This window comes from Aulostomus chinensis, chromosome 21, assembly GCF_037954235.1.
Source record: "Aulostomus chinensis isolate RoL2024-O1b breed Wild chromosome 21, RoL_Achi_v1.0, whole genome shotgun sequence".
In the NCBI taxonomy this organism is placed as follows: domain Eukaryota; kingdom Metazoa; phylum Chordata; class Actinopteri; order Syngnathiformes; family Aulostomidae; genus Aulostomus; species Aulostomus chinensis.
In genome coordinates this window covers 4,684,256-4,706,721 of record NC_141340.1, presented here as the reverse complement: position 1 = coordinate 4,706,721, position 22,466 = coordinate 4,684,256, and the positions used below count along the sequence as shown (strand labels likewise).

The window sequence follows — 22,466 nt, the reverse complement described above, 5'->3', positions numbered from 1 at the left end:
GTCTAAACCATAGGGAAGCCTATTTATACAAGTTAAATTTAAAAACTAAGCTAGCCTTGGAAGAAAAACATTCCTATGCTAAGTCAAATAGAATAATAGTTATGAGGTAAACGACGAACACCAATGATCAGAACTTAACGTTCTGACAATGGTTAGAATTGAAATTAATCATGAACCCACAATTTAAAAAAAATTCAATTATGAGGGGAAAAAAACCTTTAAATTATGAGCTTTAACAAAAATAAGCCTTAATTAAAAACTCAATTATACATTTGTCAATCCACACCACGACTTTAACATTCTGACTACACTCTAAATGTCTGAATTTTTACTGAAAACTTCAAAATTTCCTCCCAAATCATGCCTTACCATTGGAATATTTTATCATCAAGGATCAGATTTTATCTTTTTTTTTTTTAACTTTTACTGGCACAAATGGGCTTCCATATAACCTACAGTTCCTACAACATTGTATCTTAGCAGCATTGCTTGGGCAACTAATGAATTAAGTTAAAACCACATCAAACTCATCAAGCTTGCATGTCAATCGCCGAGGAGCTACAGTCTGGAGCCACACCGCCGACGCCCCAACCGTCACTTTCCTCCAACACAAAACCATCTCTGACAGAGAATCAATGGGCTTTTCCAAGTCCATTGATTCATACTTCTCGTTCATTTGCCATCCACGGTACCACACATACTTGAGAGATCTCTCGTACCTAAAGGTGCCGACTTCATAGTGCAAAAGCTAATTACTGGGCCGTGGGTCTAAGCAGGGGGGAGTTACAGCCATCAGCAACCCAATCGAAGATCTCTTCCTCACGCCCACAAGGGTTTCAGTTGGTTCGTCTGGAAAAACAAGACCAAAAAATGTTTCAAAATACAGATTCTTTTGTTGTTGTTTAAACACTGGCAGGACTTCAAAGTTCCAGTAGCAGGAGTACCTTCTCCTCCTCTGCATGTACAGGCTGATGAGCCACTGCACCACAAACGGCCAGATGACGGCGAAGGCCAGACTGGTTGGAGAAATGTCAAAAGGCCACCAGGATGGTTTCTAGAGGGCAGAAATCAACAACTCAAGCTGAAGCTTTAGCTTCTTTCAATATGTGAAACGACCAAACCAAGAAACAACCTGCGTTTACCTGACTTTTCTTATTCACGGGGGTCGATGGGTAAATGGGAGACAGAGCCACTGATCTCGCCTGGAAGAAGCAGCAAATAATAATGTGGGACATGATTAACTTTAGTAGAAGGGAAACATATGAACACTCATGTGATCTGCAGTGTGAAAGTTGCTGCCTCATGTGTTGATACCGGGGGGGTCTGACCTGGGTTGCCGTCAGGGCCTCCAGGGTGTGGAGCCTCTCCAGAACACTCTGCATGTCCTCCTGCAGTCTGGCCAACGCCACCACGATCTGCTCGTTCAGACTCCCTCCGGTGGCTCCTGCTCCTCCCCAGTGGCCTCCATCGCCATCTCCACTGCTGTGGACGGGAACCGGAGCTCCAGAGCTGCAGCCAGGAGACCTGGAGCCTAAAAACATGGAGACTGTCTGAAATTGAATCGAGCTGATGGTGCTCGTAGAATAGAAAGTGGAGGGTGACAAACTGCACATTTAAGGAAATAAATCTCAGGCAGACGTTGGTCACAATCTGCTTCTCATCACTGAGGTCTGACAGAGGTGGTGCAGTAAAACAAAGCCAACATCCAAGCCTGCCCCCTTCAGACCAGACAGCAGAAGCCCCCCCCCCCCTCACCTCTCCCACTTCTGACCGCTGATCTGTCCGGCTGGTTCACGTTCAGCCTCTGTCTCTGAGACGCCGATCCTCCAGCGTCTCCGTCCTCTCCTCCACACCTGAGGACCTGCGGTGGATCCGGAGCAGCCTCGTGGTCCAGAGGCAGCAAGACATGGTTCTCGTCCTCTTCCAGCTCGTCCAGAGAGCGGTTGTGCTCGGAGCTCTTTGGTACATTAGAATCTGTCAGTGACGGACTCCACGCTACGACCACATTATGTGTTTCAGAGTTGTTACTTGCCTCATCCTGACCAAACTGGTCCACAGAGTCACAGTAGACTTCGCTGTCCGAGTCGCTGGCGAGATGAGTGGGCCCGCTCACGTCGATGCTGGGATCTGAGACACCAAGGGCAGAGGAAAGCTCAGGGTGTGATGTCATGTAAACCGCTATGTAATTAATGTGGGGGAACTTCAACAGAGCCATTCGTGGACACGCCTAAAACTGTGTGCTCAGATTCAATGTCTGGGAGTCAAGCTGAGCAGATGATCTGATCACGTGGTTCGCCGATACATGTGAGCGCCCGCGTCCTCAGGAATGACTTTTTATGCCTTTGTGCCGGTGGACGTCTCCACCGTCTGTCACATTTTTGTTAGGAATGCCTTAAGAACTTCTTAAAGTTTGGCACAGGTCCACTGAGATGGCAAAATTTGGGGGGTCAAAGTCACAGACAGTATTTCCAGTAATGAACGTTTTATGTGTCGACTGATAGAAAACATGAATATTGTGTGACTCAACGCGTCATGTGACTACGGTGGCTTCCTTACTCATATGATGTCCGTTGAGCAGCGGGTCACAGACGGAGCTCTCCCGGGAATCGTCTCTGCACGCTCTGCAGTGACCCCCGTTGGTCAAATGCGTGACCCCGTTAGGCAGCGGCACCTTCTGCTTCCTGGCTGAACTCTTCTTTGGCTGTGGAGCTGCTGATTTCTTATCTGAAACAAAATTGCAACAAAATCGACAATCTAGTTGTTGTCCCGGTGATAATTTCAAACAGTAAATCTTGCTGTTTAAAAAAAATTTCTTTAATTACCTTTTCTGACTTCCTTTATGGCTACATCTTCCTCCTCCTCCTCTTCTTCATCCTCCTCATTCTCCTCCTCCGATTCTTCATCTGAGGTTTCCTTCACCTCCTTTGACGCGAGCCTGGCGGGGCGCGGCTCCAGCGTACCGTTCACTTCCATGTTTCTGATGATGCTCTTAGCAACGCTCTTCGATGCCATCGAGTTCATCATTGTTCCAAGACCTGCGAAACAGAAAGGAATTTATTATGAGGTGGTAACCCTGAAGGAGAAAGAGATGAATAATCCTGTTTGTAACATTCCAATCATGACTCATCAAAACACTGATGACAGGAGCCTCGACGAGATGCTACCAACTACAAGGTGCCTGCATAGCTCTAAAGCTATTCATAGCCATCATTCATTACATTACTGTTTGAGAAAAAAGGTTAATTTTTAAACTCACACAGCTGTGAAATTGTTACATATCTCAGTCCATCTGAAGAGATTTATATATTGAAGTGTTTGAAACAAATACTCCACGTGTCAAGGTGTTGGAATCAGACGAGCCAATCAGCAGGCGTTCCTATCGCCTCGTATGGACACATTTCCATAAATTATATGAAATTATCAACACCGGACATCTGTGCTACTGACGACCACCTCATAATCAGAGCCACGTGGATAAGGAAAAAAACACATCATGTAGAACTTCAACATGGTAAGAATTTGGATTTACGTGACATCAGCGATAACAGGGGGAAACACAGAAGTACTCGGCTACACGTTCTGTAGCGCTACTTAGCACGCGTGACAAGAGGGCTACCTGCTGCTAGAAGCTTCTTGGGGACAACACCAGACAAATATTGCCACAGCCATGTACTTGCCTTCCAGCTGCCTAGCAAACTGTGTCAAACGGGCTGGGCATAAAAGCAAAACCATGAAAAGGGTTAACCTCGGTGTGTGACATCACAAAGAAAATGACAGACAGAGGAGATCTGCCAGGTGGGCCGTCCTACCTGTGCTCAGGTCTGATATCTGTGAGATCTTTTTCTTCTCGTCCACCAGCTCATAGAAGGGGCCCAGGACCCGTAACAGCTCCTCCACTTCATCTGTCACGGGCATTCCCTCCAGGATCTGGTCGACAGTTCAACAAAACACACGTCAGCCGGCGTCAGAGTTTGTTCCAATCATTAAAACCAGGAGTGTGAGAGGAAACCCTACCAGCTTCATTTCTTCAACATAAGCGGCCATTGCTTCTTCTTTTGACATTTGTCCAAGAGAATTCCACGCATCCCTGAATAATCACAGCAAACAGTCATCATTTCATTAAGTAAAAAAAAAAAGAAGTTCCTGCTCATCAGCTGGGTTTTGAACACGCGTTCGCCAGTTTTCAACTGTGTCAAGGTCGGTCTATTTTGATCGGTGTTTTCCGTGTCAGCGGCAGGTTGAACACAGTCAGAAACTTAACCATTCACTAGCAAGCAGAGCCATGTCTACCATACAGTGTTAGAATTTCCCAATGAACTCTCTAACAAGCCCCCCCGGCCCCCGGCCCCCGGCGGAAGGAGCCAGGAGAGAAACTCTCCAGCCTTCTGGGTAAGAGGTCACATTCCAGGGTGCATTTCAAGCTAATGGCTAACTCTGACCGCCGCTGTGTGATGTGCCTTCAGGGGCGGGACATGTGTATGATTGACAGGTGGACTGAGATAACCATGAGTCCAGAGATCCAACACAACCTGAGATGAAGCAGACAATCCAGGGTAAATAATTATATCTGAAAGGGGAAGAGGGCAAAAAGTGGATTGTTACACAACCATTCAAACCATGTTATGGTGCATTTCAGTATCTCCTCCTGGTTTACACAGAATTTAAGAATGAGTTTGGTAACTGTGACTTTTGAAAGCTGTCTGAATATCAGGACAGTTAATTTGGAGATGAAATCTAACCTAAAGCGTAGGGATGAGCTATCGTTCTGATTTTTAGCCCACCTTGTGTGAAAATGCTTGTAAAGCCTCAACCCTGTAGGGCCCAATCAAGAGAACTGGGGCTTTCAGGATCTGTAAGGTTCAAAATCCAGATTTCTGTCATAATGACCCACCCCTAACGCAACAGGCCACTTTCCTACCGTGATACTCAGTGCCAAAGTCCCTGGTGCGAGGGTGCGACATCAGCATTTCCCTTGCGTGAGGTATAAAATACCAACAGTTGCAAAACTGATTTTCATAACAATTGCACACATCCAGAACTGCAGTTCACCTTTGAAAAAGACAACAACTTTATTTTCATCTTTCTTTACCATTTTGCTTTGCCAACTGCATCCCAGAAGCCAGGCCGGGGAATGTTGCAGACCCCCACGGTGGCTTGTTTATAGTAGCTGTAGAATTTGAGCATCATGTCATTGGAGGGCTGGAAAGGACCTGGAGGAAACCAGTCACACAGGAGTGTTTGTGACGGCGCAGCAGAGTTGCAGACGGCTTGCAAAGTCTGATCTATCAGCAAAGTGGATTAAGGCTTTTAAATCGCTATAGATCCAGTGCTTGCAGGAAACCAAGCTAGCTTCCACGCTGGGATTGGTTAAACTGGGCTAAATAGCGCTAGCAAGCTCGTTGTTCACTCACCATCAGGAGGTAAACTCTTGATCACTTTAACCGCGGCGTCGAACCTCAGCTGGGTCAACCGCGTTTCCTCTTCCACACCGACTTCCTCCACCTCCATCGCGCCACCGGGAGACGACGAAAAGAAAAGCCTGCGGACGGAGCAGTTAATCAAAAACAAAGGAGGAACGGTTTGAGCTGCTAGCTCAACATAGCGTGTGTGCTGGCTCACGACAAGAATCCCAAGCTGTCATATAACGTCAAGGAGACTGGCTGAACTTGTTGTAGCTAGCTAACAGTTACCACCAGTGAGTGGAGGATGCTGTCGGGTGTTTACGCAGGACACAACGGTTTAGCGCGCGACACACTTCTCCGGTATCTACGCGAAATCCCCACAAATACTCGAAAACTTTACACGGAACAAGTGTCACCTACCGTTAAAAAAAATCGTCAGCCTATCTGTTTGTCAGAAGGCGACCTGCCTCTAACCCTCGACCAGACGCCATGAACAGTAATAAACCCCGCAGCGGTGCACGCTGGGATGTGTAGTTTTGTATCAACTTGCTTCTACTGAACTCAACAACCCCCCTACATTCAATGAAAGTTTAAAGCGAGTTAAGACATTTTTCAAAATTAAACTATTACCAAATACAATATAGGAAATAAAAGGTGAAAAAATAAAATTGCCGTCACGAGTTCTGCAGTTACAATGCAGTGAAAACTGCATATCCCGACATGCTCTTGTCAATCTTTTTTTTCTCTCCCAGTAATGGTGAGACAGTAGAGAAAAATAAGATATCTCACTTTGTTTTTCATTTTCGAGCACAGCACTCTGCTCTCATTATTTTGTGCCAATTTTTAATGACGATGTCAAGTCCAGCTGATGCGAGAGGTTTACCGCCTTTACGTAGACTAGTAAACTAAACAAGTCTGCTCTTGTTCACAAAGGAAGTTCGAAAATGTCTGCAATTTGGCATTTAAATAGCTACTTTGATATTTGAGATAGTGTTACAGGCTCACAGTTGTTTTGCCATTAAGAAAAAGACCAGACAAAAACAAAAAATAATCTTTATTTCGAGTCGAAAATGTGTACCTCCTACATTTTTTAACAGTTCCAACAGTTTAACATATGTGATGCATAAATTTGCTTTCTTAAATGGATTCTAGTTTAACATCTCATCCATATTAATTGAAAAAAAAGACAGAAAATTTCATAAAAGTAATTGAAATTTGCCCCTACAATTATGCGACTATTGGACTATATGTGGTTCGGTATTGTTCAACTTTAACAATAATCTATTTTGCTCAAAATTAAATCATCAAATATTTTCAAGTTGTATCAAACCACATTGCTTGTTATAAATATAATTTTCTCTCTTTATTTTACATTGTTTCATAGAATATTTGGTCACAAAAACTACATTTACGTGTATCTGGCAAAATTTTTTAACCCTGCTAGAGAACCCTGCTAGAACTGAGCTAGTTTTAGCGAGTGGCTTGAGTTACTAGTTTTAATTTAAAATACTGGTGTGTAACAGTAAGATTAAAACACTCTGAGTTGTTAGATGTTCTTTTTTAAACACATCGTTGTTAAATTAGATTGGAAGAGTGGCGAAAACAGGCTAAATGCCAGCCTCTGAGTGTGCAAGCTAATCCGCTAGTTAGCTAAAGCCTCCTCCGAGCAAGTCAAAGCCGAAGTGACTCCTCTTCGTTGCCGTTGACGATCTTCGCCGTGAGGGGCAGGAATCCCACAATAAGCAGGCTGGGAGGGATTTTTTTTTTTTTTTTTTGTCGAGGCTGATCTGGGCTGGTGGAGGCTTTAATCAAAGGGAAGTCAGAGGGAAGCGAGCGAGGGAGCCTCTGCGGAGAGATGTAAGATGGCAGAGCTACAAATGTTGTTAGAGGAAGAGATCCCGGCCGGTAAGAGAGCGCTGGTGGAGAGTTACCAGAACCTGACCAGAGTAGCTGACTACTGTGAGAACAATTATGTCCAGGTAAGAGTCCGAACGTCCGCGGTATCTCCGGGCTCCTTTTGTCGCTAAAAGCTCGGGATTTGAATGGTTGTTGGGACAGGAAATGTGGATAAAGAAACGATCCTCCTCCGCCCAAAGCGGAGAGCTGTAGTAACAGTTTGATGACGGAGCTGTTTTATCACCGTGAGATCGGTTTGAAGCGCGTTTATTCTGTTTACACGGAGGGTGTGTCTACCTTTTTTTTTTTTTCATTATAAGTATTATTATTATTTAAAAAAAAACACTGTTTACAACTGCTTCTTCCACTCCGATAAGGAGGCCTGTTGTACAGCAGCTGTTAAACACGGTTTTACTTCAGTCTCAGGCCTCAGAACGAAGTTTTAGTAGGTTTCAGTAGATATTGAAACTGCTTCATGTAGTGCTCAACTTACAGATGCACAATATTGGATTTTTTCACTAATTACCCATAGGCTTTGTGCCGATATTCTACATATTATTTGGCCGATGTTTATCAATGTGGATCAAGTTTCCTTTTCAGATTTTTTTTTTTTAACAGACTGAAGTAGTCCGGCATGATTGGGTGAAAAAGTAATATTGTGATTATTATCCGCAGTACTGTGATTGAATCAACAAATGTAATTAGCCGACTTCGTCGGTTATCAAGAATAATGCACTTCTATGATACTTTTCCATTGTGGATTTCTCTGCTCTAACATAAAACCAGTTTAATTAAATGAAGTGAAAGACTGTTTTCCAGGTAACAGAGTTTTACAGAATTAAATAAATGCCCAGAGAGACGCATCTTTTGCACAAGTGAAGCCATTTCTGCAACATTTGTGCAGTACTGTTGAAAATAATAACAATTTGACTTGTCATTCTACACTAGGGAAAAAAAAAAAACATGTTAAAAAAAAGGAATTTCAATTTGGAAAAAAAAAAATGACGCTTTTCTTTGATTTCCAAATCCTTTTTAAAGTTCCATACATTGCATGTTGACCGCATCGGAGCAGAAGAGAGCTTTTGCTCATCTTCCTGGTATCTGCCGATGTTGCGGTGCATTCCTAGCTGGACTAAATGTCTGTGCAATCTCATAAGAATATTATCATTTCATAGCAGTCATTAAACTCACCTTTTAATGCCACAGGAGCAGATTAAACCCTAGTGGGATGTTGCATGCTATAATGTCTGTGCATTAATTTTCTATTGCTGCATTAGTTGTTGTTTTTTTTCCTTTGTAACTATTAAGCGCTTCATAAAGCCACATTAGGATGTATTATGTACATCTGTGGGATGCTGATTGTTTTCCCCGGGTTGCAGGCCGGTCTGGTGTGCAGGCTCGTCAGAGGAAGCCATTGTGTTAGTTGGTCAATAAAGGTTGCAGCTATTGATTATTCCTCTCTCTAAACTTATTCATGGCTGCTCCGTCATCCCTGCTGGCCTGTACGCAGCTGCACAGCTTCTCAAGCGCCTCATTTAGCGTTGATGCGTGATGGGAAATCACCTCTATTTCAGTAAAAAAAAAAAAAAAAAACAATTTAGCAGTAAACTCCACATCGAGATCAGAGAAGGGGGTTAAATGTGGTGAATCACTAGCAAAACAGCCGTGGCCGTCTTTTTGAGAACGTGTTTAGTGTCAGACAAACAGTGGTTGTGAGAAAACAGCGTTGAGCCGGAAGACAGGCCACGGTATCAGCCTGTGAGGGTGTGTCCATTCCAGCTGTACTCCCCCAGGACTCCCTGTAATTTTGTTTTCTTCTTGCTACTTGTGTATGATTTGGCAAAGTGAGGCAGCGCTCTGAAGGCTTGCGCCAATTACAGCCCGCGTAGACGCAGCGAGACACTTTCATCATCTCTGTGGAGGAGCTGGCAGCGAGGCTCCCCGAGACATGAGATGTGGCTTTTGGTCACAGTTTATCCTGATGGTTCTGATACGCTGAAGTAAAGCAGGCGGGGCGTGAATGCGGGCGTTGACTCGGCCAGTCGGAGTTGAATCTGAGTCACTTTTAGGAAGATAAGTGACTGAAGGCTGTGAAACCCAGATGTTCCTGGCGGGATGGCAACAGCTGCGTGTTCTCACTGGGCTGCGTTTTGAACTGAAACATACCGAGCTGGTATCAAGTGCTGTAGTCAGAAGTTCCTGGTAGGAACCATGATGATATCGACATGTCACCGGTGTCGGCGGATATCAGTCAGTTTATTTATACATCAGATATTGGAGATTTTTCTCATGTATTGGTTTTGCTCAAATCTCCTCTCTCCTGCTCTTTTAAAGAAAAGATGTAAAGCCCAATATAGAGGAAGGAAATGTATGTAAACGTTCACAAGTTTTTAAAAACATCAGGAAACTTTGGCATGTCAGACATCAGCAACACCGGGCTTCCCTGATTCTTGCTCATCATTCTTCTTTCATCTGTTCACAAGGGCTGTAATCAACCAAAGAAATTCTTGGTCGACTGAAGCCCTCAAATGTCGACTAAAAATCAACGAATGTTATGTATGAAAACTCTACTGTGTCAACTATCAGCACAAAACCTGTTGAGGAATATTGAGACAGTTGTTTTTGTCACGTTATAATAACTGACCGACGCCATCATTTGTCCTGCGCAGAGCGAGACTGAACGGTGGAGCTCAGCATCGCGGCCGAGACACAAATATACTTTTAACTTAAAACTTTACTCTTAACCACAAAAGGCAAGTCCACGGTAAGAATTTTTACAATCAAAACAAAAACAATTATTCGACTAAAACATTGAACCGTCAATTCTGATATGTTCATACACTCAAAACTGACGGGGCGACCTTAGGTGGACACGTTAGCTCTCCGTTTCTAGGTGATACGCCGTCGTGTTTGCAGTGGAGCTGTGACATGAAAACTGTTGTTTGCAAACTTTGCATTCGACTTTTTTCCATGATCTATTTTCATGAAATGCTGCCACGCTGCAGACGTCTTTGACATGGTGGACGAGGACCGACTTTAAATGAAACCGTCAAAATTAAATAGACATTCATCAAACCACCAGACGTTGGCCTTCTAGTCCTCTTCAGTCTGTCTGTCTCTAGCGGGTCGGGCGAGTCCAAAATAGCAAAAACAAGGGGGGTGTTCAAAGATAGATTGTTATCTGTGAAACAGGGGTGCTTTGAAAACACCCCCATTAGCACTTGGTACTTTCCTCCTGATGAAATTAACGTGGCAAAAAAAATCGACCAATCAGAATTTTGGTCGAACCAGGACGTATCGACTAATATATCGAGCAGTCGACTGGGCGATTACAGCCCTACTGAGAAGATCCAGGTTTAAATACACATTTTAGTCTAATTCACGATGCTCTGCTGTGTCGGCGAGACCTTTGGGCTCATGAATCTCATCTTCTTCAGGGCTGAACATTTGAAATGCAGTCAAACTTTCAGTGTATATTAACACTGCATTTTAACCGTACTTGTCGAAGTTCAGTTGAAATGAGGAAGTGCTTCAGTGTTTGGGTTGGCGTGTGTTTCACCAGTACTGGTCCTGGTACCCGCTACCGTTGGTGCCTTCGTTTACTTTCTCAATACTTGGTTAAATTTTCCCAGTTACTCTCTTTGTGTTGTATTTAGCGTTCGACCAGGTGTTTCCTCAGGGGAGATGGGTTGGCCTACGTTACATCTTACATTGCAAATATTGAAGTATTTTTCTGTGTCAGATTTTAAAATCGGAACCACTCGAGAGCATCGGGCCGTTGCCATGACTGCGTGTTGGGCTGAGGCGTGTTGCAGAGATGACATCACACCATGTCTCTGTTTCTCCCTCACCCAGATGTGATCTCAGGTTCCAAAATTCAGCAGCGATTGATTAAAAGTGAATCCATGCTGGCTGGTACCGCTGAATTTGGTCAGAATCCTCAGAACTGCAGTTACCCCTCATGAGTGTCGAGGTTTAGCCTGAAACGTAGGTGTGATTATACAAATTCTGGATTTCTCCCGAGTCCAGAACTCATGCAATTTAATTGCCTGATAGAAAAACTTCTTTGTTCTTGCGTTAACATGAACTCTTCTAAGTTTTCTTTCACGTATCGAACTGATTTGGGCACCTTGCTTCAAGCAGTGAGGTAAAACGCCCGAGTCTAAGCTTCTCACCACGTTACAAACTCTGTGTCAGACTAACAGTGCACTTTTCATAAGCCTCCTCTCTGCCTGCTGTAGATATTCTCCCTGCCCCTGCTAGACACACACACACACACACACACACACACACACACGCCTTGCTGCACTAATCAACATGCCTCAGCTTGAAACAGCTCATCATTTCAGCACTCCTCCTTCACATTTCCATACCTCCTTCCCTCGTTCCTGCTGTCGTCCGTGTGGACTGCCGCTGCAGCGCTGCTCAGCAGGCTGAAGCAGATGGTTAAAAACTGGGTTGAGCCAAGGACAGGTCACCGGCCCACTTTCTCAACTTGATGGTGACTTTTGTTTGTCCAAGAGAGTGTTTTGAAGGGTGTGTATGTTTACAGTTTATGACACACTGACAGGAGTTAGGTTTCCTGTTGCCCCGCTGACTCTCAACAACGGCTTGCAGGCGATGCCCGTCAGGAAGTGGCTCCAGAACAGAGCCAAGAACACAAACCCCTCACAATAGCCGCAGCCCATTATCAATCTGCATTTATTTATGAAATATTTTGCACACATTTCTATCAGTTTTCAGCATCATGTCGGAGGATGTGTGCAAATGTGGCCACACTGATGGAGGTTTGTAACCTAAGCGTAACCGTTTATGGTTCTACAGATGGTTTTGATTTTACTTAGGTCATGGAGAAAATTTGGTTGACATCCTGTTTCTTATTGTCATGTAGGTTGTTGTTATTGGAATGTATTAAATGCAAATATCCATGAAAGCATAACAAATATGCCAAAGACTTGAGGAATACATCGATCACAGCTGGGAAATAGTTGATTTGGAGTAAAAGCAAATGTTAGCTTGCCAGATGAGCTGTGAAGTCTGGCTGATGAATAGTTAGATTCTTCATTTTTTTCAATCTGTCTTTTGGAATAAATCAATAGAAATTAAACACTTTATTGTGACATAGTTTCAGCTTCATGTTTTAGTGCCTGTTGGTGAAATGCTGAATCTGTCAGGCGACTTACTCCCCAAACTCCCTCTCAACTCATCAAGCAGCTATTTGCACAGCTAATGATAATTTCGGTATTTTGAATTTCTGATGTAATCAAGAAGAAAATTAATTTCAGTGACTGCTCATATTTGTCAGCACAGGACAAAGGGTCCTAACACAGACCCCTGTGAGACTCTCAACTATTTATGTCATAAATCTGAACAAATTATCAGCTTCTCAAATGTCACTTCATTTTGATTTAATTTTGTATAAGAATTTGATGAAGTAGTGTTTCTCTTGCCTTTTTTTTTCTTGAATCCATAAGTATTCCTACTGCGCTACCTTTAAATTACTTGGTTTTCAATACCTTATTGAGAATTTAAATACTTTGCAGGACCAGGCTTCAGCTCCAACACACTGGCATACATTCCTCACCCAAAGTAGTTTATGCAACCTCTCATGCCTTTTTTTAATAATGCTTTATAAAATATATGTTGATATAATATACTTTTATCCAAGATGTCTGGAAAATTCCATTTGGTGTGTTTAGTTTAGAACTCTGAAATTGAACATATAATCTAGTATTTCTGCCTCGGCGTCAGCATACAGTAAGAAGGAGTAGGAAAATGGAAAGGAGAAGTTATTTGGCAGAGCCAATTCAAACCCAGTGTTGCAAGCTCAGGACATGTGACTCAGCCTACGATACCCACTTGTATTTTTTGGATTAGGAGAGAGATGTTGAGATTGCTCCCTAAATTAGCAGTTTTGATTTGTGGGATATTATGTCATAATCTATGTAGGCAGCATCCTATCTGGAGCGGGCTGGCCGTCAAAGTCATAAAGAGACATGTAACCTGGGTTCACTTGTTCTTGGCTGTCAGAAGAATCGGTGCGAGATCAATCAAAGTGGAAGAGAGACAGTTTTGCCTAAAGGTGATAAATATTGCGTTTTTTGAGCACTGCTCTGTCTCTCTGGGTAAGGCTGAGTCCTCATTTCCTGTCCTTCTTTCCTGGCCTGGATTTTTTTTTTCTCCCAGCATGGAGAGGCCTAGCGGCTCTCAGCCGGCCAGCCGAGCCCATTCATCCTTTCAACCACCTGTCACTCCACCCCCTCAGCTTAGTCGGGTTGGTTTGGTTCACACTCACTGGGTTTACATGGATAGATGCAGTCGAGCTGTAGTTCAGAAGCTCGACTGTGCCGTTAAATTGAACCCAAGGAAGAGACACCAAACTGTGGGGAACTGAACTGTTTGATGAACAATGTGAACTGCAATGTTTTGGTTCCACTGGGAAGTAAAAATTAGATTGTGTGTATCCAAACAAATGTACTGATGGCTCATCAGCTTCGCTGTTGAAGAATTGACAAATAGTTACCATTAAATGGCCATCCATCCATTTTCTACACCGCTTATCCCTGAAGGGTCGCGGGGGCTGGAGCCTGTCCCAACTGACAGAGGCGGGGTTCACCCTGGATGGGTCACCAGTCCATTGCAGGGCCATCAGGAGCAATTAGGGGTTCAGTATCTTGCTCAAGGACACTTGGACATGGTCACTGGGGGGCAGTGAGGATTGAACCAGCGACCCTTCGGTTGCTAGACAACCACGCTACCCTTGAGGCATGCCGCCCTGCCAGTGAGTGTTGAATATGAATATTTCTGATTGAAATGTCCAACCCCTGGACGACAGTACATGTCCCTCAGAAGAACTGATTTTTAAGAATACTGTAAGTTTTTGATAATTTGGCTATGCATTCTGATAGTTATTTTTCAAGCGTTTAAAAAAACAAAATGGCAAAAAAAAATGAACCGAACTAAAAACTGTGACCTTTAAAAAGCAAAATACAAAGTTACCGTGTATGACGGCCGCTGTGTACACGATTTATTGATTATGATTATGATTATTTCCCCCTCCTAGAATTGCAGACTTTCAGTGAAAGATGAAAATAATAATAATAAAAAAAAAATTCCTCGAGAGAGCATTAATGTTGTCTGGTAGTCCGTCCAGAAATGGGCTGTTTTCACCCCGGCATTTGCCTCATGATACCTTCGCTGTTTGACTCAAGTGGTAAAAAAAAAACGCAGTGGGACTTCCAACGCAAGAACAGAACACCAACGCCAATTTGGGGCCAGTAGACTGGATACATCCTGGAGTAAGTTGATCCCCAGCCACATACCGTAATCCTCTCAGTCCCACTTGAAAATCGTCACCTTCGTACAGTATCACTTGGATGACATGTATTTCAAAAGTCCAGTTGGCAATCATTTTGCTTTTTCTAACATTTTTCTAACTCTACTGAGCAAAGGAAACGGAGTTCTTCTCATACTCGTTGTGTGATTGAGTTGATTCAGAATTTCGCAGTTTCAAGCTTTTTATGGATTTTTCTCACGGCCTCTGTTTATGCTGTAAGGTGTGAGTAGTCCCTCCTAATTGTGCCATGGTGACCTGTCAAACAAGAAAGTGCGAGCTTCTGCTCAGATCCTGTGAAGAATGCATTATGCTTTTGTTTGGATCAGTTAAGTATGTTGCAGCAGATAGAACAATGCCTCTCTGCTTGGGAGAACCAATTACAAAGTCACTCAGGAAAGGTTAATGAGTTTGTGCCATGTGCAGAGTTCCCCTTGTGTCTCTTAGCGGACATATTGAAGGAATGTTTAATTGCGCTTTGGCAGATCTTCAAGGTCAGGTAGACCTTCTGGCCTTTCCGCCAGCCTCCATCTGCCCCAGTGGACGAGGAGAAATTATGAATTCACCTAACTAACTGCTGACTTTTAGGGAGCCAAGATGTTGCTCAAGGAAAGGTTGAGAATGGTTTCGTCTGCAGGTTTTCTTAATTCCTCACACGCGCCGCTGTGACTTTCACTTGTGTCTTGAGTTGCCTCTCAGTCTCACAGATGTTTATTTAAAGGTTTAGATGTTGTTGTTGTTGTTTTACTGTATCAAGATGAGTGGGTTCATGATCAGGATTCTCTGTTTTAGGGATCAATTTGTTCTCATCTTGATTTACGCCCCTTCATTGCTACAGGTCAAACGTGAGAGTGGGCGCTTTGGAAACTGTTAAAATCCTCCTCCTGAACTGGTCTATCAGTGCCCAGCCACACTCCATATTTCAGTATTCCTCAAGGGTAGATGAGTGAGGGGTGGGGGTAGATGAGTGAGGGGTGGGGGGTAGATGAGTGAGGGGCGGGGGGTAGGGGCGGGGGTTTACCCGGGTTGTATTCATTTGTGTAGTCCGCTGTGTGTTTCAGGGTGTGTATGCGCGTGCATGAATGAGGGCGCGTGGGGGGGGGGGGGGGTCATGGATGTTTATTTACTTTTATTTCTTTTAATGAAAAGCACTTTGAGTTGCATTTCTTTTATGTATGAAGGTGCTCTATAAATAAAGTTTGATTTGATTGATTTGAAAATGCTTTCTTTTCAGCCGGATGTTTTATTTGTCAAGGACTGATTAAACTTCTGTTTCTTGTGTACAGAGTTTCCATCAATGCTTTTTGATGCAATACTTCAAATTGTATTGCACCGGAAAAGGTTGATAAAATGTTGAAATTAGAAGAAAAAAAAACAAAACTTCCCCTGTACGGCAAAAAAAGGTTTTACACCCTCTTGAGGTGGATTCTGTCTTTTTTGAAGTCGAGCAAATGGGGGGAAACAAAAAAATTCCAATATTGAATCATCTTTGTTATGTTGAATCTGCGTCTGACATGACGAGCGATTTGCTAAACTGGCGCCTCCCCAGTTACTCCCACACCATCTCTGCACAGAAGGCAACAGATCAAATAATATCTTGTACTTAAGAACAATTAACAGTGGTCCAACTGAAGGGAATTTCTCAAAGCGCGTTGTGTATACGCCATCTTCTGGCATTATTCTGTTTTTGTTTGTTTGTTTGTTTCTTCTGGAGCCAGTAGTTTTATTCATGTGCTCTTAACCAGCTGATAGAAACACACCTAATGCACGTTTTGTGTTTGGTAACTCATCCAGTTTGCTTGATAATTACATGGAAACTCAGATGATGCATCTTTGACTTTGTTTCTCTCGGCCTTGAACCCCTTCTAGAAGAAGACCCTCATTGACGTTTGATAAATTACACTTTAATGACTTCATGTTCAGTGAAAACATCGTTAGCACATCTGAAGTGCAGCTGTGCTGTTAGCTAATATCAGCCTGATTATTAGCCTGGTGGCTAGGGCTGCAACGATTAGTCGACTAATCGTTTCAATAGTCGGTGACTAGTCGACTATTAAAATAGTCGTTAGTTGCAGCCCTACTGGTGGCTCATCACCACCTTTGGAGCGATTTGGGCCGTATGGTTTATGACATCATTTCTAAGTCAGATCTTCAAGTCCAACTAAGAATAAACAAAGAAATGCCTCATGGGAAAGTTCTTGACCCAAATCAGGTGATTCATTGTTTTTTTCTGGGCTGAGCTGTTAATTGAAGGGTTACTGTGACCAGTAGTCATAAAAATACAAGTATTATAACTAAAGATTGCAAATACTTGCTTCTCGACAGGGACTTTTTCCATATTGAGGTCTAATTCCATCATTGCAAAGCAGAAAGCAAAGTTCAGTGTACACCAGATAAGGCAGTGCATTAGATTTATTAATTTCTGTCTCGAGAGACGGATTGACTGTCAGGTTTGAACTCCATCTGTTAAGTGACCAGGCCAGCAAATGGCTCGGCTACCAGAGCTTTAATGTGTCTTTCTTGTAATCGCATATTCATCGTGTGCACCTTATTCCTAATGAGCTGCTGGATGTCAGACAGCCACATCAATAAAACTACCCGCGGAGCACCGACTCCCAGCTGGGTCCCATCTTACTTATCCCTCCCCGTGCAGTCGGCAGTAATCAGCGATCGATACATCACGTAGAGTGAAGCACCTTGTGAGCTCCACGACCTTCCAGTTGAATTTACAGTACGCGCTCCTTCTTCTACTGCGCGCTCTGCTGGTTTCACTTCTGATGCGGGATTTTAGACGTTTGTCCAGGCCAGCACTCGGGGTTTTTCTTTTTTTAGGTTTACAGAACAGAAAAATAAATCCTCTGGCGTTGCCATTTCGCTGTTTGTTTTTGTTCCTACATGCTCGTCCTTGACACTTTAAGCCGGTGCCAGAGCTCTTCAACAACACTCGGGAAGTATGACACGAAGAGGAATTCCAAACATTCCTGATATTGTGTTTATTTTTTTTAGTTCCCAGCTCATTCGCCCCCTCTGGATCAGTGAGAACACGTACATGCAAATGTGCCTGTCAGCTGTGATGTATAAATCAAGAGTGGAAACTCTGGTTTGTCTGAATTTAATGAGGAATATTCACACGTCAGAGGATTCGGCGGAGTACAAACGGCTTGTCGCTGAGTTCTCGTCTAACTGTTTTAGGTGCATTCCAAACTTTGTCAGGATGATTTACAGAGAACAATCTTGAGTTTTGTTTTCTCCTCGCTTCCCCTATGTCTTTTATTAGTCATGTCTGTGAGTCAGGAGGAATACTCATTTGGTCCGTTTCCTACTTTTGCTCATGCTTCTGGGTGGAGGGGCAGCTATTCTGACCCCTGAAGAGTTTGAGTCCTCGGGGAGGAAGTCTGGACCTTCCTTCCTACCACTCCAGTGCAGCCAGTTGGCCCTGACAGTGAAGCACTGCACCGCCTTCTTTTTGTGTGTGTGTGTGTGTGTGTGTGTGTGTGTGTGTGTGTTTTCTCAAAAAGTGCACGATTGCATTTGTAGCTCTGGTGCATTTGTTGGCAGTTATCTTGCCCGACTGGATGGATGACAGTGAAGTTAAAGTTGTTATCTTGTTTCTGCCTTCAAAACCTTCCCAGGACACAAATCCATGCCTGTAGCTGCCACTCCCTTCTGATTCACACATGTACAGGACTTAGCTTGGGGAAATAATAGCAAGCACTGTCCTACTGACTGATATGGAACCCTCCTCCTGCCAAGATGCACAAATTCAGCCTTCCAATTGCTTTATAAAGAAATTTTTGGACTTTTAATTCTCTAAATATTAAAGAAATTGAAATATGAGATTAAAAATTGTAATTATGAGGAAAGTCAGAGCTATGAGAAGTTCTTAAATCACAAATTAAGACTTACCTTTGGAACTGTTTTTTTTTGTTTTGTTCCTGTCGTGGCAAAATTGCTCTTCCGTGTGTTTCTACCGTATTTTATGATTTTCATATTGCTTCCTTCAGCTACAGGTTTGTTGTCAGCAGACACACACACACACACACACACACACACACACACACACACACTGCATTCCTCTGTGCTCTCTCTCCAAACCCAGCTGAGGTGCTGACAGCTTGCCTACGTCTGCCTGGATATTCTCTTGTCTCTTTCACTCAGTCATTACTCAGCTCAGAAATATGAGATAAAGTGCCTCAGGAGCGTTAAAGCTCTGTGGGAGCTCACCTCTCTCTCTCTGCATCTCCTGCTGCAGAAAAGTACACTCAGCTCTCCGCTGCTGTTATTTACCTTTTGTACTCAACAAGCGCACGCTTCGTTCGCTCTTCTTGTTGAATGTATCAAGCACAGATTGTTCTGTCTTCCCAACTCCCTCAGTGTACCTTTAAACATGGAGGAGAATCTTTGGTAACTGAGCAACAAAGCGTTAGGATTTGTGATGTGTGAACAAGTGGAGGGACCAGGAGGTAGTAATAATCTGTAACTGGAGCTGGGAGAAGCAGCCTGTGGCAAAGCAATCAAGTTCACATCTGTCCTCCCAACGCCCACGGCTGACCTCACATCACAGCTCCGGCAGCTTCGGATCACTTTATCCAGAAACAAAGAAAGACAACGCAAATCCACCGTTCAGCACGTTTGGACATTTTGACTCTTATGAAACAGTTTTATGAAAATGTGCTGTGCTCTGGATTTTGAATTACAGTTGTGTGATTAACCTGAGGCGGGCGGTTTAACCTTGTGTCACCCAGCCGACGTCGGCCCAGTCTCATCTTATCAGATTTGTAACAAATTATTTTGAGCTCCTCGTGGATGTGGCTCCTGTGCCATTGTGAGATACTCTGCTATTGCTGTTGCTAGTCTTTGATGCACTAATTTCAATGTGATTTTACGGATTCTAATTTTTGCTAAATGCTGGTTGGTCATGCTGTGCTGAACAGTTGGTGCAAGACAATATTTTTATTCATTATATTGCCTTTGAAGGTCAGAAATGACATTTTTTCCCCCCCTCTTCAGATCAAATGAAACCCGACAAGGCTATCGTGCAAAAATCAAAGTGATTCTTTGACACGGTGAATGAAACGATGCATAATCAAAATTATGCAAGGAATTAGATCTCTAAAAAAGGATCAGTTGCAGCTATTAACTAACGTGTAGTGTCACATGTGATGCTCTGTTTCCCATAATGGAAACAAATAAAGTTTTGGCTTATTCACCAGATCATCTTCTGTCACTAGATTGATTTGGACAGGGCGAATGCAGTGAGGAGGTAGAAAGATGAGGAACAAGCGTTGGCTACATCTGGCGAACCATTTCGTTAAGTCTGCAAAGCTCAGTTTTGACACATGCGGGCTCATGCTATTATTTAGCACGAGGAAAAATTAATTTTAGAAGTGAAAACATGAAAGATAAATGATGAAAGAGAACATAAATATCACTGAGTCCTTCTATCGTTGATGGCTCTGAAGATGCCTGTTTTCTGCTAAACCTAGAAAGGCCGCAGTCCTCGCATTGTAAACAAGGAGTGAGCGTTCCTGCGGCTGCAATCTGTAAAATCCCACCGACATGCCACTAAATCCCACGCACTTGTCCTTTAATTGTGCAGCATCATAATGTCCCGTTTTCATTTCATATGTCGGACATATTTACAGGTAGATTTCCCGCAAAATAATATTTCAAGGAGATTGAAGGGATCCAGCAGTAGAAATCAAAATTGAAAGCTGTAGTTTTAATGGGATCAACATTGTGTCAGCTGGATATGTAGGCCAGCAGTTGTGCACAGACAAGCATATGTTGTTTAGTAATCTGCTTGAAACCTCGTGTCCCGAAACAGGAAAAAATTACAGCCTTGAACAAATTTAAAACAGGATCTCATATACTTTCCCACAGCTGTTGGTCCACTGACGGTGTTGCACATGGCGGCGTCAGGAGTAGGTGTCTGCGTGTGCACATGGATGACTGGGGGCTTTCAGCAGATGGCCTTTTGCTCTGAGCCCTCAGGAGGAATCTCTGGTCCTTCCCGAGGCTGTTATCGCTCAACACATCTGCTCCTCTGATGCCCGCTAAATGAAACTACACTGTTACGCTGTCACCTCCTCACCCAGCCTCACCCAGCGTAGGCTAACCAGCACAGCATCTCTGGAGGTCAGGAGCTTTTAGCTGTACGGATTGCGTCTGGATTAGTTACGCAGAGGGATTCAGTAATGAGACAGGCGGTGACGTAGTGTTTTCAGATCCCCTGTCCAGCCTCTCACCTTACGTGACCACCCCCCCCCCCCCCGTTTCCTTGTCAAATGAGCCAATGAGCACGTGTCCATGTAGCCCCCGCTGTGTTAGGCTGCTGTCAGAGCCCAGTGTCACCCCTCCCAGCAGTCCTCTCTGGCCCGGGCTTCATGAGTGGGCTCCCCGAGGATGAGCCAAGAGTGCCGGAGTTTGGAGCTCAGCTTTCTAGCTCAGCTTGGTTGATGGAGGCTGGTCTGGTGCTCATATTGTTTATTCTGGACATCACAATTGCCTGTCCGTCCATTCGCGCCCCCCCCCCCCCCCATATATCTATATTTGTCCATTTTGTCCAGAAGAGGAACTAACCATGAGGAGGCACAAGCGCCTTTTACCTCCCAGGGTGGGAATACTACGCCCTGTGGCACCATGTCGTCTGTTTGAAGCTGCACAGACGGCATGATGGAAGAGGTTGTTAGGAACGGGGCTAAATCAGTCATTGTGGAAAAGGGACATCTGTAACTGGAGATCGGCTCATTCAAGGCATCAGTGCTGTTAGTTTTGTGCGTCACACCTCTGTTGCTGGACCCCAGAATGCTTCCTAAATTCACGCTGTTGCGCATCATGACACTCGTGTTGTTTTGTTCTGTGTAAATGGAACCGGGTCATTTTTAGAGATTTTGCAGAATTTTATCCAGAAGTGGCTGTTCAAACTGCGACTAACGACTTCTCTCAGCGTGGATTATTCTGCCCAGTCTTTTCACTTTTACTGTTGTGATCCATAAAATGTCAAGATTTTTTTGGGGGGGAATATTCATCACAATTTTCCAGAGCTCAAAGTGGGGAAGCCCATATTGCCTCTTTCGACCATTCACCTTACCAGATCCTGTTAGTTCTCTGTCACAAGTATAGTTCCAGAGTCTAACTAGTGATGAATCGCTGGACAAAATAGGTGGCCATTGATGTTGTTGTTGTATCTCCAGGAGTATTTTTGACCTGTTACCCAATGGTCTATGTTGGCTGCGTTTTCAAACGCACTCTAACAGCTTTGTTAACTAGGAGCCTGAGATTAAAGTGTGACATGCTGAACGAGTGTCACTGTGGGACCGTCTTAATCCAGAAAGGCAACAGAGTGGCGTGTGAATTGCGTGACGCGACGCCCAGTTTAGTCCCAGCACTAAGCTGTGCTGCACCCTGTTGCCATCAAGAGCTACTATGGCGAAACACGACCAGGAAAAGAAGGATGTGTTAAAAGTCAGACTTGCCAGGGCAGAGCATCCAAACCAGTCCGTATGTCCCCATAACAGCCATTGTTTGCCAGCTAAATAGTTTCTTCATCTGATAGGTTGTTTTACCAGAAGCTGTTATATAAGCCAACAGGATCTTGGCAACATGATAAGGATATTCACGATGTGTTACAGCCAACTCTGGAGAGACATCAGAAGTATGAAATATAGCCTGCCTTTTACTCTGTTCTCACAGCCTCTGATATGGTTGCAGCAGGATGTGTTACATCATCTCAAATCCCTCCAGAGAGGGTGTGGTATCTGGGGAATGAGAGTCGGGGGCGGGGGGATGGATGCCTCGGCTGATATTTTGACCTGAATCCACCACAAACCTGA

At 43.8% G+C, this 22,466-nt stretch overlaps 2 protein-coding genes across 11 annotated transcripts in view; one reads left to right on the top strand and one right to left on the bottom strand.

Annotated features, from left to right (window-relative positions):
- Nucleotides 1-399: 399 nt before the first annotated feature.
- On the bottom strand, nt 400-5,943 carry acbd5a (acyl-CoA binding domain containing 5a). Of its 2 annotated transcripts, XM_086190757.1 has the most exons (14): nt 5,823-5,943; nt 5,412-5,539; nt 5,090-5,210; nt 4,015-4,087; nt 3,810-3,927; nt 3,678-3,710; nt 2,823-3,035; nt 2,557-2,724; nt 2,033-2,127; nt 1,756-1,957; nt 1,329-1,531; nt 1,143-1,202; nt 945-1,054; nt 400-849 (listed from the first exon to the last, which is right to left on the bottom strand). In XM_086190757.1, exons 2-14 carry the CDS (start codon nt 5,506-5,508, stop codon nt 837-839), a joined length of 1,506 nt encoding a protein of 501 aa, XP_086046883.1. In that variant the 5' UTR covers nt 5,509-5,539; nt 5,823-5,943; the 3' UTR covers nt 400-836. The 2 variants fall into 2 exon arrangements, with proteins under 2 accessions (XP_086046883.1, XP_086046884.1); XM_086190758.1 differs by lacking the exon at nt 3,678-3,710.
- Nucleotides 5,944-7,167: 1,224 nt separating this feature from the next.
- Nucleotides 7,168-22,466, top strand: part of abi1a (abl-interactor 1a) — a 55,090-nt gene continuing 39,791 nt past the window's right edge. For 4 of the 9 annotated variants that reach the window (XM_086191716.1, XM_086191719.1, XM_086191718.1 and 1 more), the window contains exon 1: nt 7,169-7,381. In XM_086191716.1, the coding sequence (XP_086047842.1) occupies nt 7,265-7,381 (117 nt within the window). In that variant the 5' untranslated portion in view covers nt 7,169-7,264. Of the gene's footprint in view, nt 7,382-22,466 lie in introns of all 9 variants that reach the window. The other 5 variants (XM_086191721.1, XM_086191720.1, XM_086191722.1 and 2 more) reach the window with 2 other exon arrangements.